At 45.9% G+C, this 18,776-nt stretch overlaps 1 protein-coding gene across 1 annotated transcript in view; it reads right to left on the bottom strand.

Moving 5' to 3' along the window:
* Positions 1-18,776, bottom strand: part of LOC131591481 (exocyst complex component 4-like) — a 293,155-nt gene that overhangs the window by 141,653 nt on the left and 132,726 nt on the right. Inside the window, exon 10 of the mRNA XM_058862227.1 lies at positions 2,018-2,114. Within this exon, the coding sequence (XP_058718210.1) occupies positions 2,018-2,114 (97 nt within the window). The remainder of the gene's footprint in view (positions 1-2,017; positions 2,115-18,776) is intronic.

The following is an 18,776-nucleotide window of genomic DNA, read 5'->3' on the forward strand; positions in this document are numbered from 1 at the left end:
GCAGGTCATAAAGAACCTCAAAAAGGAAAATAAAACCGGTGGAAACTTCACAGCTCTGCAGGAATTACCTCCAGGAGAGGTGAACATTTCAAACAGGAGCTTCTGGAAAAGGGCATCAAGGATCTAACCCAGAGATGATGATTTTATGACTCTGCATGCCAAAAATTACTGCAAGCATCAGTATTTTAGCAAATTCACCGTACTGAACATTTCAGCTGCTGGTGGGACAGGCCGTGGCTATCCCATCAGGAACAGAATTCCCATCAGGAAAAGAATTATTGTCAGCTAAAGAAACCCTGTGGTCATCCCAGATTCTCTGCATCCCATTCAACATGAGTTAAATCTCTCAGCACATTCCCTGGGTTCAACATTAAAATGAATAAAATCACATTAAAATGGTTTTTAGAGCCCTCTCCTACCCCAAAACTCTCCCACCCCGCAGGGAGAAAAGAGCAAACTGGGTCATTCCATGTTTTCCTTCTTTTCCTGAAGTTATTGATGAGATCCTCAATGCAAAGGAGTGAAGATGTTGCAGGTGCTTGGCACGAAAAATACACTGTACACAGATACCTTCATCTCGATGCAATTATTTTTTACGAGGCAAATGATTTCTCCTGCCTGACTTGCAGGCTGGGAATGCAAAGTGAAGTGTTTGGGAGAAGTGCTATTTAAAGCACTTCTCATGTTTTGCTCAGATGGGAGCAAAAAAAAGGGGGGAAAAAATAAAGCAGGAAGGCAAAGAGAAAGAATTTGAATCAATGGGAAAGATCTCATCAATAAAAATAGGAGCATCACCACCCTCTGGGCTTGCAAGATGTCTGTAAATTCATTAATGATTTAGAAATTGAAGTCCACATCATCACAGTCACGCCTTGAAGAACATATTGAGTTTCAGTTGTCTATCTTTTCCCACCATAAAATAGCTGAAAACTATAAATTATCCTGTAGCAAATTTATTTTTAGCACATTTCTTCAGTTTAAAGGAGACAGAGGTAGAAATGAAATGTGCTTATGGAATTCTCCACTTTGTTATGGGCACAAAGCAAGAAATAAACTCTTTTTTTTCAGGGCAAGATCTTGCACACCCTAACACATTTCAAGATGTTCTCAAGATTATTCCAAGCCCTGCTGTTTTGATACCAAAAATTTAGATTTGGAGGAATTTATACCTTTTCCAACTGTGTTTTTAAGTCCTGAGAAGTCACAAATAAACCCAGCTCTCAGCCACAGAGGTGTCAGGAGGAGATTCCTTCTTCTGGGGATCAGATTCCAATTATATTTTATGGCTATTTTGTGATTTCTTGGGTTTAGCAGTGGAGAGAAGCCCCTGTTTAAGTGACTCAGGACAGTGAATTCATACAAACACAGGCAAGGAGGGAAATGCTCTCCCAAAAGTGCTGGGGAGAAAGGAAAACCCTCCCAGGAAAAAAGAGGTGTGAGGTTGCCATGAATCCAGATAAACACTGTATTATTTAATTTCCACAAAACCAACAGGACAAACTGGTAGAAAAGCAGCAAAATTCAAGCATCAGAGGTGAATGATACCATGAGAAGAGGTTTATTAAAGGCTTGCTCTGTGTAAAGTTCCAGCTGTGATAATTTTGGTAATCACTGGCTCACTCTGGATCAAGAATTGATTTGCAGTCCCCAGCCCACAGTGTTTCATCAATGAACTCACCTTGCAGCTCCTCTGACTTTTTAATAAACATAAAGAACAGCAAGAAGCAATTTGTGGCAGGTTGCAAATAAACTTCACCCAGCTTAGGTCAATAAATGACTCTGGTTGGTGACACAGGGGCACCCAGACAGGAAATCCCACCTGACATCACAGTTCAGTTTGAAAAAAGATTTAAAAATATAATCAAGTTTACTTTTTCACACACGACAACTTTACAACATCAGAGCAACCCCAGATCTCAGAGCTGGAATGTGCCCACCATCCCCACAAACCTGAGGTTTAATTCTATTTATTCTAATTCTTTGCAGCTGTAGAAACGTGCAGAAAGGCAGATTTTACCTGAGCAGGGGGTGAAAGATGATGGTGATGTTCCTGGCTCCTGGTTTGCAGACAAACTTGGACCCGCCACCCTCAATTAAGTTATCATCAGGTCCTCCTGGAAAATAACGTGGAACAAGTTGTCTAACAGATCTTGACATCCCTTGATTTTCAGACAGTAAGTGATAATTAAACATTTAGCAAGCGATAATTAAACAGGAATTAAACGCTTCTTTCCTGGTGAAAGATCAGTGATTAACGTGGGGGCTTTGCTCTCTGTGCCCTCCCCAAGCACTGCCAGGGCAGGGGGAGCGCTGCCAGTGGTGTCTGGAGGTGACTTTGGGCTCCTCATTCCAGAGTTGGGGACATTTTGGCACAAACCCCACCAAATCCAGGTCCTTCACCTCGGATGACCATCACCCAAGCCCTTGGCCACATGGCTCAGATGTTTGGAAAGGAATTCCCAGAATTTTCCTGCTTCCAAGTACTGCACCTCTGAGTGGGGCTGGCACAATTCCAGCCTGGGTTTGGATGCCAGTGATTGACATTTTAATTTGTTTATTGTATTTGGCATTACTGCCTCCCCCAGGAGTTCATTCCCAACTCTGACTCCTGTAATTCCTGCGTGGTTTCCCTTCTCTGAGTTCCACCTGGGTACAAATGGGCTCTCAGCTACAGGAAAAATAAATTTGTGGAGTTTGGCAGCGAAACACAACTCAGGGAACATCACTGACACACCACAGGCTCCAGGGTTTGGAGTGGCAATAAAACCTGACCAGCATCACTGCATCACTCCAAAATTACTTCCACAGGCAGCTCCTGACACCAAAGTACCTTAAACTTGGATATTGGGAGGGAAAAGAGAGGGAAAATATCAACTTCCAGAAAGCTCTGCATGTCCTGATAGCAATAAAGTCCACGTGGAACCATTCCCAAAGAAAACATTTTTAGGACAACAGGCCAGACACCCCACACAAATCATCCTGGAATGGTTTGGCTTGGAAGGGACCTCAAAGCCCATCCAGTTCCAATCCCATGGGGACACCTTCCCCTGTCCCAGGCTGCTCCCAGACCTGTCCAGCCTGGCCTTGGACACTTCCAGGGATCCAGGGGCAGCCACAGCTCCTCTTCCCAAAAAAAGTGCTCAGGCAAAGTTTGAATATCCCAGGTAGGATCAAGCCCTTTCCATGTGAACTCTCCTTAATGACTGATAATAAATAATAAATACAGAAGCCAATCACATTATTGGGACAGCTTTACAGACAGGATTGTTACAGAGTTTTGAAATCAAAACTATCCCAGCAGGTCTTCGAAATTCTTGACCCTGACATCACCAAACAAAAAGGATTTCTGCAGATGGGAAAGAGGAACAACACAGCTGATGAGGAAGTGACTCCAACTTCCTTTTCCAAGGGAATTTTATGTGCTTTACATCAATCAATCTACAAAAAAAGCTCTTGGGTGCTTTTATTTATATATTTATTTGATCCTTTATTTGATCTGCAAGGACTGAGCAGGACACCAACACCAGCATTTCCATACCCTAAACAACCCCTCTAGGTCAGGAGTGATTCCTGCAAGAATTCCCATAAATTCTGAGATGTGAGAGGAAAAGCTCCAGCACTGAATTCCCCATGGAGTGGGAAATCCTGGGAAACTGGAAGTCTGCAGTCACAACATTTCCAGAGCTGACTCAGCTCCTCGAATGAACCCTGAGCACACAGAACTTCTGGATGAATCCCACCCCAACATATGGACTTGGGAAGCACAAAGCAACCGAAGACAGAGTTTTTTAAACTTTCCTGATGGTGTTTAGAAAGAGGCAGCTCTAAAAAAAAAAAAAATCCAGGGATTTCAGCTGGCAGTTTAAAGAGTGAACTCTCACAACATGGCAGTTTAATCGGGGAAGAAAAGAGAAGCGAGTTCAAGGAAAAGAAAATTATTCACTTCCCCTGTTAATGTCAGATCTTGCAATTTCCAGTGGGCTCCGTGTCTGAACAGAATTATTGAAGAAGCCAGCCAAGCATGAGCTGCTGAGGCAGGGATGAGGAAATGCAGGCTCCAATTAAGAGAGGGGTGTTATTCTTGTTCCATCAAGTCACCCTGCACTAATCAATATTATTGACTGGGATGAACTCCACGGTGAGGAATAAAACAATCTGTCTGATCTGTTGGGCCAGATGATGATGGATTTGAGGAGAACAGAAGCCTGGCACCGAGAGAAAAATGTGCTTTTACATCTCCTTGGCTCTCAGCCTTCCATTAATAATCGTGGGTGCTCTGCAGGTAGGTGCGGGGGGGGATGAATTTTGTTTGTATTTAAATATTTTACCCAAAAAAAAAGTTGCTGAGGTGTAAATCTTATTCCTGGTGATGCTCTGGACATCCCAACTACACAGCAGTGCAACTTTAATGCCATTGCTCCTCCCACCTTCACTGCTCTAAACACTGGAGTTTTGTCATGGAAAATCCTGGAGAAAATCCCCACCTGGAGAGTGAAGGATTCCTTTCCCTGTGAATTGGAGATCTCCACGGGAGATTCTGATTGTATCAAGGTCTGAAATGTGTAATTCACATGGACCAGCCAATTCCCTGTGCTGGAGAGACACCAACATCTCCAGAAAATACTCCAGGAATATTCCTTCCTCCTGAGTGATTTGACCAAGAGCATCTCCTGCAGGGAGGTGAATGATCTTTCATCCCAACAACCCAAAACTGACAGCTCTGGAGAAAACAGGGATTGGAGAATCCCAGAATGGTTTGGCTGGGAAGGGACGCTAAAGATCACCCAGTTCCAGAGAGGGACACCTCCCATGGGCCAGGCTGCAGGGGAAGGAAGGGCCCTGACCTGTGGGAGAGATTCCAGACAAATCCACGGAGCTGCCCCAGGGCTGGAGCCCCTCTGCTCTGGAGCCAGGCTGGGAGAGCTGGGAATGTTCACCTGGAGAAGGGAAGGATCCAGGGAGAGCTTCCAGAACATTCCAGGAATTCAAGGAGCTCCAGGAGAGCTGGAGAGGGACTGGGGACAAGGCCTGGAGGGACAGGACACAGGGAATGGCTTCCACTGCCAGAGGGCAGGGATGGATGGGATCTGGGGAAGGAATTCCTGGCTGGGCTGGAATTCCCAGAGCAGCCCCTGGATCCCTGGAGTGTCCAAGGCCAGGCTGGACAGGGTTTGGAACACCCTGGGACAGTGGGAGGTGTCCCTGCCATGGCTGGGGTGGCACTGGATGGGCTTTAAGGTCCCTTCCAACCCGAACCACTCCATAATTCCATGAATATGGAATAATTCCTTTTTTCCTCTCCTTGTCAATGACCACCAGAGATCCAATCTGGAGCCTCCCAAACCAGAGCTGAGCTGGCAAACTCTGCGCTGCCAGAGTGTCCAGGGAAATATCCCAAACTTCCCCATCTCTCTGGAAGCACCGTTGTTGTGGCAGCTTCCTCTCAGCAGCAAAGTTTGCTGGTTTAATCTGCCCAGTAATAAATGATGAGGAACAAAAGAAAAATAAGGAAAACATGGAGAAGAAGTGAGATTTGTCCCAGAGTTAATGACACTCTCCTGCCGTGCTGGCAATGAAGTGTGCCCACCTGAATGTCACTGCAAGCGGTGACAGAGACGGGGCCATTAGTGACAGAGCTCGATGTGTCTGAAATGGAGCCTAAAATGTCAGGCTTCAACATGAAAAAGGAGATGAGAAGGGAAACTGGAATCTCTGCAGGCGCTGAAAGTCAGAACAAACATTAGGAGAGCTTCGGTTCTGCGTTCTGCTCGGTACGTTAAAATTCAAATGTTTGCATGGGTATTTTCCATATTTATAGAAAATGCCACAGAATCCCAGGATGGTTTGGGTTGGGAAGGGACCTTAAGGATCACCCAGTGCCACCCCTGCCATGGCAGGGACACCTACCACTGTCCCAGGGTGCTCCAAACCCCAGTGTCCAGCCTGGCCTTGGACATTCCACGGATCCAGGGGCTGCTCTGGGAATTCCAGCCCAGCCAGGAATTCCTTCCCCAGATCCCATCCATCCCTGCCCTCTGGCAGTGGGAGCCATTCCCTGTGTCCTGTCCCTCCAGGCCTTGTCCCCAGTCCCTCTCCAGCTCTCCTGGAGCCCCTTCAGGCCCTGGAATGTTCTGGAAGCTCTCCCTGGATCCTTCCCTTCTCCAGGGGATTATTCCCAGCTCTCCCAGCCTGGCTCCAGAGCAGAGGGAGGGGTGAAATTGGATGATCTTTAAACTCCATTCCCACCCAAACCACTTTGGGATTCTATTCTCTCGCTCTTCAACGTTCCAGGGAGGAATCACACATTTCTCTTTGTATTTATCTGTTCCTTGAAAGACCTGAGCACATCAGAGAAGAGGTGGCTCAGCCCCTTGAAAGATTTTCTGTGCAGGTTTTAAAATTCATTGTGAGTAATGAAGTAATTTCTTTTTATCAACATCCTGAGAAAAGCTCTCTCTGTCTCTCACACAGGAGCTAAAAAAGGGTGAGATTTCTTATGCTGTCACTTTGGAGTCATCAGACGTTACCTCATTGTTTCAGAGCTTTATCTGTCTAAATGTGTTTTATCCTCAGTCACATTTTCAATCCTTCCACTCCCTAAAACTTTTCAGACACAAAGGTACTGGCCTGATAAGTAAATCCCTTTCCAAAACATCCAAGAACTGTTGAGTTGGGATCAATGGAAACAGCAACACCCCAAAATCATGAGGAGCACAGGGAAACTTCAGTTCTCACCCCTGTGTTAGCACAGGACAGGCTCATTGAGCTCTCTGCAATGCACAGTTCACCTAAATGGGTTCCAGGCATGAAATGAAGAATTCCTGGGCTCCTCTCCATGACCAGAGCACCTTTTCGAGGGAGCCACTCCATGTTAATCCAAGCAGAACAGAGGAATAAAGAAGAATAAAGAAGAATAAAGAAGAATAAAGAAGAATAAAGAAGAATAAAGGAACTGAAGCTCTGAAGCAACAATTGAGCAATTAAGACATCCCACAAATCCCAGCAGCTCCTCCACTCTGAGGGAGCAGCACAAGCTGAGAGCAGGAAAGGAACCAGTTGCCATGGGGTGGTGCTTCCCAAAAGTTCTTGACTGTGTGGGACTCAACACCCCAGTTATTGCCTGCACATCATCCTCAAGGCATGGAAATTCAAATTTCATTCAGCGTGAAAGGGAGGAAAGCAAAGGAGGCCCAAAGAGAGCAAAGCAGGTGATGATTAAACAGCTCAGCAGAGAGAAGGGATTGATCTGTGAACAGCAACTGCAGAGTTTTATAATGGAAATCTGTGTTTTCATATTCCTGTATTTTAGACCTCCCAAATAAATCTCAGAATGATTTGGGTTGGAAGTTTCACCCCCTGCCATGGCAGGGACACCTCCCACCATCCCAGGCTGCTCCCAGCCCCAGTGTCCAGCCTGGCCTTGGACATTCCAGGGATCCAGGGGCTGCTCTGGGAATTCCAGCCCAGCCAGGAATTCCTTCCCCAGATCCCATCCATCCCTGCCCTCTGGCAGTGGAAGCCATTCCCTGTGTCCTGTCCCTCCAGGCCTTGTCCCCAGTCCCTCTCCAGCTCTCCTGGAGCTCCTTGAATTCCTGGAATGTTCTGGAATCTCTCCCTGGATCCTTCCCTTCTCCAGGGGAACATTCCCAGCTCTCCCAGCCTGGCTCCATGAACCACACAGGACACAAACATCAGGTCCTGTCTCTCCTGCCCCAATTCTCAGCAGTGATTCACAGCACTGGCACTCACACATTTCAATTCTTTTCACATGGAACCAAACACAATTTATCATCTCTCAAATTCTTTTTTGTGTCTTGAATCCTCAAACTTCTTTCCCTTCAGAGAATCCCAGAGTGGATTTGGGTTGGGAAGGACCTGAAAGCCCATCCAGTGTCACCCCTGCCATGGGCAGGGACACCTCCCACTGTCCCGGGGTGCCCAGAGCTCCATCCAGCCTGGCCTTGGACACTTCCAGTGGCATTTTGGGGATTATTTCAGGCACATTTTTCTGTCTGTTCTTCTCTAATGATGGTTTTTGTTCCCTCTGCCCTGTCCATCCCCAAACTGGGAATGGTGACCCCAGCTCTGACCCAGCACGGGGGGCTCCCTTCCCTCTCCTGGAATAGGAATGAGGGAACTGAGGTGCACCAGATAAAAAAATCCACATTATCAAGATAGACAAGAACAAGTTCCAGCCAATACTTGATTACTTCCTTGCTTGAGGGGAGAAGCAATTTAGCAGAGGTTTCTGACAGAGGAAAGATTGCATTTCTTGTTTGCTTCTCTTAATCACCCGCTCTTCTTTTAATCATGGCAAGTGGGAATTTGGACATGGGACCATCAGGAAAAAGGGGCTGATGGCTACAAACACACATGCACCCACATTTTCCCGAAATCAACAGAGATCAGAGCGATGATGGAGCTCCAGAAGACCCGAAATTGATGGGAATGAGGTGGTAACTGCTTGTAAAGCACGGGCTGCTGTCAGACCTGGGGCAGGAAGGGAGCTGGGAGATGATTGAGTGACTCCAAGAGCTGCTCCCAGCTTCCAGTGCTGAAGATGTCACCAGCCTGAACAGGACACAGGGGACACCAGGCTGGCACAGCCAAGGGCAGGAGCATCCTAAAGCCACAGCACTCCCTGCTGACGTCTCGCCAGTCACTCTGGAAATACTTTAAGCTCCCCCTGAAGGTTATGAAGTTCATCCCATTTCAGTATTTCCATCAGTGATCAATTCCCAGCCGTTCTCCCAAAAGCAGCGTTTGGGGTGATGGTCCCCAGCGTGGGGTGCAGGGCAGGCTCCAACCTAAAATCTTTCAGTGAAACACTGAAAATATTGGGTAGAAGTTAAGGGATGGTCAAATCAAGTAAAGTCTAATGGCTGAACTTTCACAAATCCCTTACAGGTATAAAAAGGGGAAAGGAGGAGTGGAAAGGGATTGGGATGAGATGCTCCAGGGCTGGAGCCCCTCTGCTCTGGAGCCAGGCTGGGAGAGCTGGGAATGTTCCCTTGGAGAGGAGAAGGACCCAGGGAGAGCTTCCAGAACATTCCAGGGTCTAAAGGGGCTCCAGGAGAGCTGGAGAGGGACTGGGGACAAGGCCTGGAGGGACAGGACACAGGGAATGGCTTCCACTGCCAGAGGGCAGGGATGGATGGGATCTGGGGAAGGAATTTCTGGCTGGCCTGGAATTCCCAGAGCAGCCCCTGGATCCCTGGAATGTCCAAGGCCAGGCTGGACAGGGCTTGGAGCATCCTGGGACAGTGGGAGGTGTCCCTGCCATGGATGGGGTGGCACTGGATGGGCTTTGAGGTCCCTTCCCACCCAAACCACTCTGGAATTCTGAGCAGAGCTGGGCTTGGTGTTCAGGTTTGCAGATCAAACTCTGCCTGAAACCTGAGGAAAAGTGATTTCCCAAAGCAGGAGAGGCAGATCTGGATTCCAGCCACGGGACTGATGTGGCCTCTCTGACCCTGATCAGGTTTCTGCATTTCAGCTCCCCAAAAGGGGAATTGAGATTGCGGCTCCAACTTTCCCCCGGCAAAGCTGTTTTGAGAGATGTCAGGAAAAAGGCGCCAACATTTTCTTCACTGTTTTAAATTCATGCTCTGACTTCAGCTATCCACTGAACACAGAATAATGTCCCAAACTGTCCAGCAATTCCAAAATTTCTGCCTGAAACAGCTTCTCCAAGCGTGTTCCCCAGGATTTGGTGCCTGATTTGGACGCAGCCCCCGAGCCCCTGCTCTGCCATATTGCTGTGCTGATGTTCCCAACCCCTCCCCGCTCCCCTATCCCGCCTTGTCTGAGATCCAACACCATATGCATTTAAATAAGTTGCTCTTTAATGTTTCAAAACCTGATTTATTAGTTGCTCACACTCCATCTGCCTTGAAAAACGGCGCCGTGCCTTGGCTTTCAGAGCCTGCACAAAAGGTTGGGGTTCAATTTGAGGCTCCTTTATCATTTGATCACCGTGTCAGCCACATATGTAAAGTCTCCTTCCAGCTACAGAAATTGTTTAAAATGCATATTTCTCCTCTTTTTCTCGTTGTGATTTTTTTTTTTTTTTCCCCTTCCTCTCCCCCAGGCCACACGACTGAGCAGCAGGCACTTTGATTAATGGATTTGTCAACTTGCATATTTAGGATTTTGTTGGTTTGCCTAAAACTCCCCGTGTACAGATCTGAGCTCTTCCAAAGCGTGGCTGCAGCAGAATTCCTTATCCGGAGCTGGAAAACGCAGTGGAGCTAATGAGCTGTGATTACTCACACCCTGCATCCACTTTTACACTGTTCTCTGCTCCGAGCTTTCTTCCTTTATCTTATCTCCAGTAGCAGCAAATGGCTCCTACCTGAATTTTTTATATCCCTGACATGTTTTCTATTCAGTTTTAATGTCAGAAATAACAAAAAGCAAGTGAAATAAAGTAAGATATTTCCTGACACGGTGTTATTTGCTGGTTTATTTTCTTACAAGTGGTTTAACTCTAAAATCCCCCTGTTTCATCTTTTTTTCTTCTTCTTTTTTTCTTTTTTTCTTTTTTTTTTTTTTTTTTTTTACTATATTTAGAAGCTCCAGGACATTTCAGACAAAGGAATTGGCTGGAATTACAGAAGGACAAAATTATTTGGATGGGAAGAGGCCTTAAGGATTGTCCAGTTTCAATGGGCAGGGACTTTCCAGTATCCCAGGCTGCTCCAAGCCCTGTCCAGCCTGGCCTTGGACATTCCAGGGATCCAGGGGCTGCTCTGGGAATTCCAGCCCAGCCAGGAATTCCTTCCCCAGATCCCATCCATCCCTGTCCTCTGGCAGTGGGAGCCATTCCCTGTGTCCTGTCCCTCCAGGCCTTGTCCAAGTGCCAAATAAAACCCTGTATGGTCTTCTGGAAGAAGTAGACACGGAATTATGGAATTATTAAGGTTGGAAAAGATCTTTGTGATCATTGAGCCCAACCAGGAGGTCAAAAACTCCTTCAGTTTTTACCATGATGGTGAAAGAGAGGATGCTGAGGCTGTCACACAGCTGGCATCCAGCAGCCCCCAGGAAAGCTCTCTTGGGCTGGTTTTCCACATTTTAACAAAGGAGTTGGTTCTAATGAAGATAAATTCACCCATCTTTTGACAAGGCTTGAGAATATTACCAACCTGGCAGGTAAAACAAGGCAGGATAAATCCCCCTCGGTCATTCCACACCGGGATGCCTCCATAAATTCACACCAACAAAGGAACCTCCCAGCTCCTCATCCGCGCCTCCACGGCTGGGAATAAATTCATTTTCCAGCAGTATGCACAATGATCCCCACTAATAACCCAGCTTTTCCCCCAGGAACGGCACTGGATTGTCCATGGCAGCGCACAAAATGCTCAGAGCCACTCCCTGCACGGGCAGGAGTGGGAGCTGTCAGGCAGCATCCTTCAACCTGTTCATCCATAATCTCTTTCAGATGGCTTTCCCCACCTCCTCGTCCCCCTCGCTTTGTCTGGCCTGGAATTCAATCAAAGATGAATTAAGACTTGAGGAAACAACCCCCGCCGTGGTCCCTGGTAATTTGTGAGCTCTGTGTTAATTTTGTTACAGCTTTTATTTCTTGCATTTTCATGCAGAGTTGCTCCCCCTGAGACTGTCACTGATATTGGCACCAAACCCCAGGGGCTGCAACCAAACTCAAATGCCAATAAAGAGGAGGGGACTCAGCCCTCAGAGACCTCAGAAATTGCAGGAAAACAGCCAGAACTTTAATCACAACTCTTTCAAACGCAGCCAGGGATTTAGAAACGCTGTTATTGTAGGATATGACCCTAATTCAGTGTTAATCAAAGCCACTGGTGGCACAAGAATAACCTGGTGATTTAATAAAACATTGTTTCACAGCAGCCACTGTGTCAGGATCAGGATGTTTCCAATATGACAAATTCCAGGGAGAAGGCTGACCAGCCTTTTCCATATGTTTCCATATATTTCTATCACCAGGAAATCTGACATTTCCCCTAAATAACAACCAAGAACTTGTTTTTATAGAAAAATCTTAATTGATTTCTTTATTTCTGTTTCCTTTTTAATCGCTGCTCCTGCTGCAGGAGGAGGATCAATGAAAAGAATCAAGGATAAGAAAATTGGAGCAGGTTGTGGAGAGAAGCTGTCCCATTCCTGGGAGGGTCCAAAGCCAGGTTGGAGCACCCTGGGAAAGTGGAAAGTGTCCCTGCCCATGGCAGGGGTGGCACTGGATCATCTTTAAGATCCTTTTTGAACTCAAACCATTCTATCAGTTTATGAAAAGCTCAGAAGTACATGTGGAAAAAAATTCAGTTATTACAAATCTCCTTATTTTTAATTTTGCTTAAAAGTTTCAACAGTTAAAAGCTAAAGAAACCAAACTTGAATGTTTCAGCTCCACCAGAAAAAGGAATTAATTTGTGGTTTCTGCTGATTCAGCAGCTTCCAACTACAGGAACTGAGCAGTTGGTGAAGTCTGAAAATCTGGAATCTTCATCTTCTAATTTCAAAATTAAAGGAAATCTGTGTTCTCATGTTCAGCTGCAGGAAGCAGGAGCACCCACTGACACAGGACAACCAGAAATGGCAAAAGCAAAAAGTCAACTTGACATCAAGCAGATATTTTAGAAGAAGGGAGAGAAACGACACAAGCCAAGGTTATCCCGACACCTCGGAGCACATTCCAGGCTGTCCAAGCTGAGTTGTTGCTGCAGCCTGAAAATCCAGGCTGAAATTTCCCCTCTGGAAAAACAGATGAAACTGGAGCAGAGTGGGGAGTTCCAAGGTCCCCCTGTGCTCTGCTCCTCACCCTTCAGCCTCAAACAGCCACAAATTTGCTCTGAAAACTTCAGCTCATCAAGAAAAATCAGAAGCAGAAGACGCCGAATCTGAGGGAGGGAGGATTCCAAGAACTCTTCCTGTACAAGGGCCACTCACAGCTGGGGAGAGCAGAAAAATGTGACACAGGAGAAGGGATGGGCTGTTTGGAGCAACACTTGGGAATAAAAAGTTCCACAACACAGCAGAAACTGCAGAGCTGAAGTTTCCCATCTCCACCAGAATTTTGTGGTTTGTATCAAACTCCCCTGCAAGGTGCTGATGGGCATTGAGGAATCAGAGAATCACTGATAATCAGAATATCCTGAGCTGGAGGGGATCCAAGGATCCAGGGGCAGCCACAGCTGCTCTGGGAATTCCAGCCCAGCCAGGAATTCCTTCCCCAGATCCCATCCATCCCTGTCCTCTGGCAGTGGGAGCCATTCCCTGTGTCCTGTCCCTCTTGGCCTTGTCCCCAGTCCCTCTCCAGCTCTCCTGGAGCCCCTCCAGGCCCTGGAATGTGCTGGAATCTCTCCCTGGATCCTTCCCTTCTCCAGGAGAACATTCCCAGCTCTCTCAGCCTGGCTCAAGAGCTGAGGAGCTCCAGCTCCGTGGATTCCTCTGGACTCTCACCCCCAGGCATCTGATGGAGCAAAGCTCTTCCTCCATTTGCAAGAAAATGCTCAGATGAAATATTAGGAGGAATCAAAATAAAGCTGTGAACAGGATGGCACCAGAGAATGAATTTGGGCTTCATTCTAAAATTCATTCTATATTCATTGATATAAAATAGGTTTCTAGCAGTAAAATAAAGCCATGCTCTGCAAAGGAGCCACGGGAAGTGCAGAATTCCTTGTCTGTCGAGCTGGGATTACAACTGGAATTTTGGTTTTAGGGGATAAAACCGCCCAACATCCCAACATTCTGCTGGCAGGGAGATGAGAGCTCTGCCAGGAGGCTGCTCCCCATTCCCAGAACACAGCAGGACACGTCCCCCATGGAATCACCAGGGATGGAGGTGGAAAAACAGATCCTGGGAATGAAGGACAAACCTTCCGAGGCACTGGAGGAGCTGTGGGGGTTTGCAGCCACTGAAATCAAGAGACTGCAGGAAAGAACAGGGAAGTGGCTGAAATCTGAGAAATCCATTGTCCAAACATCCATTGTTCCTAAAAGGATGGGCTCCAGGAGCAACTCTCCCTCAGGTGCTGCTTTAGACACATTTAACACACCTCAAGCCAGAGCTCTGAGCAAGCCAGAGCTATTTTTACACCTCTTTTTACCACATAACATCCTTCCCTAATGACAGTTTTACACATATCCCTGTTCAAGAGACTTGTGCTTCATATTTAATTTTTTTTTATTTTTTTTTTGGCAATAGATCACATGTCCCAGTGCTCCACACTTCCACACAGGCTCCTTTCCCAACCATCTGCTTGTTGAACTAATTCAAACTATTATCAGTTTTACCTCCAAGAAAAGAGACACTCCAAGCTTCAAGGAGAGCTCCAATTGCACCAAGGGAGGGGAAAAAGCAGCACAAAAAAAAAAAAACCAACCCAGTCTAACAATGAGAGAAATGTCAAGAAATAGAAATGTCAAATCCCTGAGGGTGGGGGAAAAAAAAAAAAAAAAATCCAACTCCAGCTCATCTCCAAGCACTGTATTTTGTAATGAAATTACCACTCCATAGTCTTTCCTCAGGGAAAAGCTGTTCCAACTAATCAGAGCATTGGGTTTTTTTTAAAGTTCAAAACAAATGCAGGGTTGTCTATGCAGAATTCATGCCCTGGCTGTCAAGAGCTGCCTTTAACTCTTTGCAAGCAAAAATCCTCTGAGTCTTGTCACCAAAAGCTGCAAAATGGCTCAATATGGAAACAATTCCGAATATCTCAGGGTTCTCATGAATTCCCAGACTGGTTTGGGTTGGAAAGGACCTTGAAGTTCATCTCATTCCACCCTCCTGGTGGAGCATCCACGTGGATCCATGAAACCTGTTTCTATTTTCCATGTAAACCTTGGAGAAAAGGGGCTTTAACAAAAACAGGATCATCCTTTTCAGATAGAAACCTAAAAGTTGTGTATTAAATATTAAATAAGGTCTGTACAGAACTGTGACTGTGAAGCTCTTGGAGTTCAGCTCCTTCATCCATGATCTCCTTTTGTCATCCAAGGGTTCTTTCCTCCTTCCTCACCCTCTGCCTGCCAAACTCAGTCAAATTCCAAGAGAAGTTGAATTCCAGGAGCTTTGTCAGAGTCCTTGTAACAGCCAGAAATGGAAAAATGCACCAGACAAAAATGGAAAACCAAACAATTGTTTTTGTTGGATAAATGGAATGCATCACTGAAATGGAATCATCAAATGCATCTCCTCCTCCCTGTAGATAAATCCAAAAGTGCTGCATCATTTCTGACTGGTTTTTCTCAAGGAATTGCATTTTATTAGCAAAATCAGATTTAAGAGTGAGTAGAATTCTTTTGGAGTAGCCCCTCACTAGCTTTTACCACCTCAAGATCTCAATTCTCTCCTTTAAAACAATCTACACGCTGGAAATATTTTTTTGCCTGCGACTGGGTACATTTAATTATTGATGAAAGCTTCAACTTCCTTAATTGAAAGGCAGCAGGATGGTTTAACTTCATTTCTGGGATGACACCAAACATGCTCGAGGTGGTGGCACTGAAGAAGCAAAACAGCTACAGCTGAAGATACTTCCAGATGTGGGGGCAGAGCACAAAATTCCTCAAAATCCACAAAATTCCTCTCCAAAAACCATCCCAAAGCAAATGTGAAGCAAATAAAATCCCCCTGCCTTCAAGAAGAACAGGAGCCTCTGCACCCAACCCCAAAAAGGCCGCTCCTTTTTGACCTCCACTCCTCACTGCATTTAAATAAATCTGTTTACGGCTGTTTGGAGACCTGAAAACCAAAGCCTCAGCCTGCCATTAATATTTTAATTGAGGCCATGAATATTCATGATGGGTTTGCTTCTTTAGAGGACAAGATCCGATAATTAAATAATTCTAATATGTAAATGTGTTCCTGTCATGACACCTTGCCTTCATCTACATTACAAAACTGAGGCAATTTTAGCACTTTCATTATTTATGTGGTTTTGGTTCTACCAGCTGATTTTTTTTTTTCTTCTGGACTAACTCAGGCTCTCGACACAGAAGGCAAATCTCATTTACTGGATCAGTCATTATGGACTATTTCGAAGTCATCTGCTCCCCTGACTTTGGCATTTTGGGAGAAATTTTATTTATCATTATTTTAATTTAAAAGCTTCTGTTTCCAAGCTAATTCCAACTGTGAGCACCTGATATTTTTCACAAATCCAGGAGAAGGCAGCAGCCACAAAGTCTTTTAGTTTTTCAACGTTTCTTAGACTTCAGTACCAACAAAAAGTATCTGGGTCAGTCTGGAAAGGGTTTGGAGCAACCTGGGGTAGTGGAAAAAGTGTCCCTGCCCATGGCAGGGGGTGGGATGAGCCAAATGATCCCAAATCATTCTGGGATTCCGTGAAAAATGTTTGATTTCTGTGAGAAACAGAGTGGCAGCTGTTTTCTAAAATAAATCCATTTCTTCCCTTTGCAGTTATAACCAACACCAGCAAACTCTGGATGATTCCAGCAAGTTTTCCTTGGAGTTGCTTTGAAATCCCCCCCATTTCCATACAAACTAAAACCTAAAGGATTTCAAGTGAGGACAAAAAGCTCCAAAGGGCTGCCAGGGCCATTAAATGCCCCTTCAGCTCCTCCACACAACCTCCAGCTTATCCCCTTCACACCCACCTCAAGATCAAACCCAGTTCCTGCCTTCACTCTTCAGACCTCTCTTCTCTACTTGAAAGAAACATTTTTTTTCCCATTTCCAGGTTTAAATTCCTTTTGGCCACGTCATTCCTGTCTGTGGAAACTCCACGTTTCACTCTGGAGCTCTTTCCCAGCCCTCCCAGGTGCCTGATACCTTTTGTAGGCAATAGGATCAAATTCCAGAATGAAACTGTCCTTTTTTCCCAATATAAACTGCCAGAAACTGCATCCAACATTTCAGAGAACCTGTGCAGTGACATGAAAAATGTCCAGTCTCTGCTGGGTGTCTTGGAATAATTCTGGAAGCAAATGTTTTCCTCACGCCCCACCATTTCCAATGGATTAGCTCCAAGTTCAGCTCAGCTCAATTCCCAGCTAATTGAATATTAGATTTCATCCCTTCTCCTTGGATTCCCAAGATCACCCAGCTCCCGGAGGTTATTTCATCTTCATCATCACTGTGGCCATCACTACAAGGATTGACAGTCATTGAAACATCTCCTAGAACAAACCTAATGAAAAAGCAGAGTTCTGAAGGGCAGTGAATGGCACCAAGTGACAAAATTGCCAATTAAATACCAACATCACCTGAGAACAATATCTGACACAACTTGTGCTAATTTTGCATAACGTGGCCTCTTGGAATTGGAGACTCTGAAGGGCAAGGCAAGGGAAGGAGAATTCAGCACCTCAGACTGGAGTGTGCAGCTGCTGAGGGAAGGAACCATTCCCAAAAATACGCTGCCACTACAAAAACCTTGACAACAGCTGAAAAATAAACTTACAAATCAAGTCAAGAACAAATCCTGCAGTAAAAGCAGTGCTGTGAAAGGAGCTCCTGCTCCATCCCAGCTCCAAACTGGACACAGAGAAAAGCAGATCCTTCGAAGCTCTGTGCTGCCCTTGGCTCACCTGAATGGGACATTCCTGCTTGGAATATTTTCCATCTAAAGCCACCTCACCAACCCAGGTGCAGCAGTTCGAGGTGGTCGCCCCCCATCTGGAGCACTTCAGCTTTGGACTGGTGTTACTGGACTTTTTGGGGGTCACAGTTTGACAATGTTGATGTCCTGCCAGGTGAACCAGGTGAGTTCATTCATTCCCTCTCTTTGGCTTTCCTTGGTCCCACTTCCATGGAGAGGGGGAAAAAAGGAACTTGGATAAGTAATTAATCTCTCTAATTACCTTAGAAAATAACGAGCTGTGTGCTGGAACAGAGCAGTCCTTGCTGGAAGCCAATCCCAGACCATCCCAAAGAGCTGATTAAATGATCTGGAGCACCTAAACTGGGAAAGGAATCTCAAGGAGCTGAGGCAGCCAAACCACAGAGGCTTTCCCAGAAGTGCTCTGCGACTTTTCCAGTCTCCAGCACAGAATCATGGAATGTTCTGAGCTGGAAGTGACCCACAAGGAGTCTTGAGCTCCATGGAAAGAAGCCAAGAGCTGCCACGTGGTTGTGCTGTCTTCATAAAATCAGAGAAAACCTCAAGTTGGAAGGGACCCACAAGGATCAGGTCCAACTCCTGGCCCCACAGGACCGGCCCAACAATCCCACCCTGTGCCTGAGCCTTGTCCAAACACTCCTGGAGCTCTGTCAGCCTTGGGAATGTCACCATTCCCTATTCCAGTGCCCAACCAACGTTTTGCCAAAGTCTACAATCGATGCCACCACGCTCAGGTGGTTCCTGGGCAGCTTCACGAGCTCTGGTTTGGTTCTCACCAGGGTCATCAGGACAGACCCATCCTGGAGCCTCTCAAACAAGCATCAGCCTGCAGAGGGTTCACTCAAAATGACAATTTTGATACATCCCTGCTTTCCCTGAGGGTGAAGAACATCCTTGATAATCCCAGCTCATCCACAAGCCTTGGAGAGAGCGACGAAAATCAGCCTTGGGTTTTGGCAAAGCAGGGTATGAGATTCCTGCACACCTCAAATCAGCTGAAAAACCAGGAAAACAAAAATATTTTCCGTATCTCAGTGTGTTTAATTCCAGATTTCCTTCAGGTGATGAAACTGTTGCTGATTTAAGTCTCCAGTTCTGGGCTGAGGCACTTGTTCAGGAGCCAGTTGGAAATCCAAATCCTTAATTTCCAAAACATAGCTTCAAAGAAAAATAAAATCAAAAAAAGCAGTGGAGAGAAGCACC

This window comes from Poecile atricapillus, chromosome W, assembly GCF_030490865.1.
Source record: "Poecile atricapillus isolate bPoeAtr1 chromosome W, bPoeAtr1.hap1, whole genome shotgun sequence".
Taxonomy (NCBI): Eukaryota; Metazoa; Chordata; class Aves; order Passeriformes; family Paridae; genus Poecile; species Poecile atricapillus.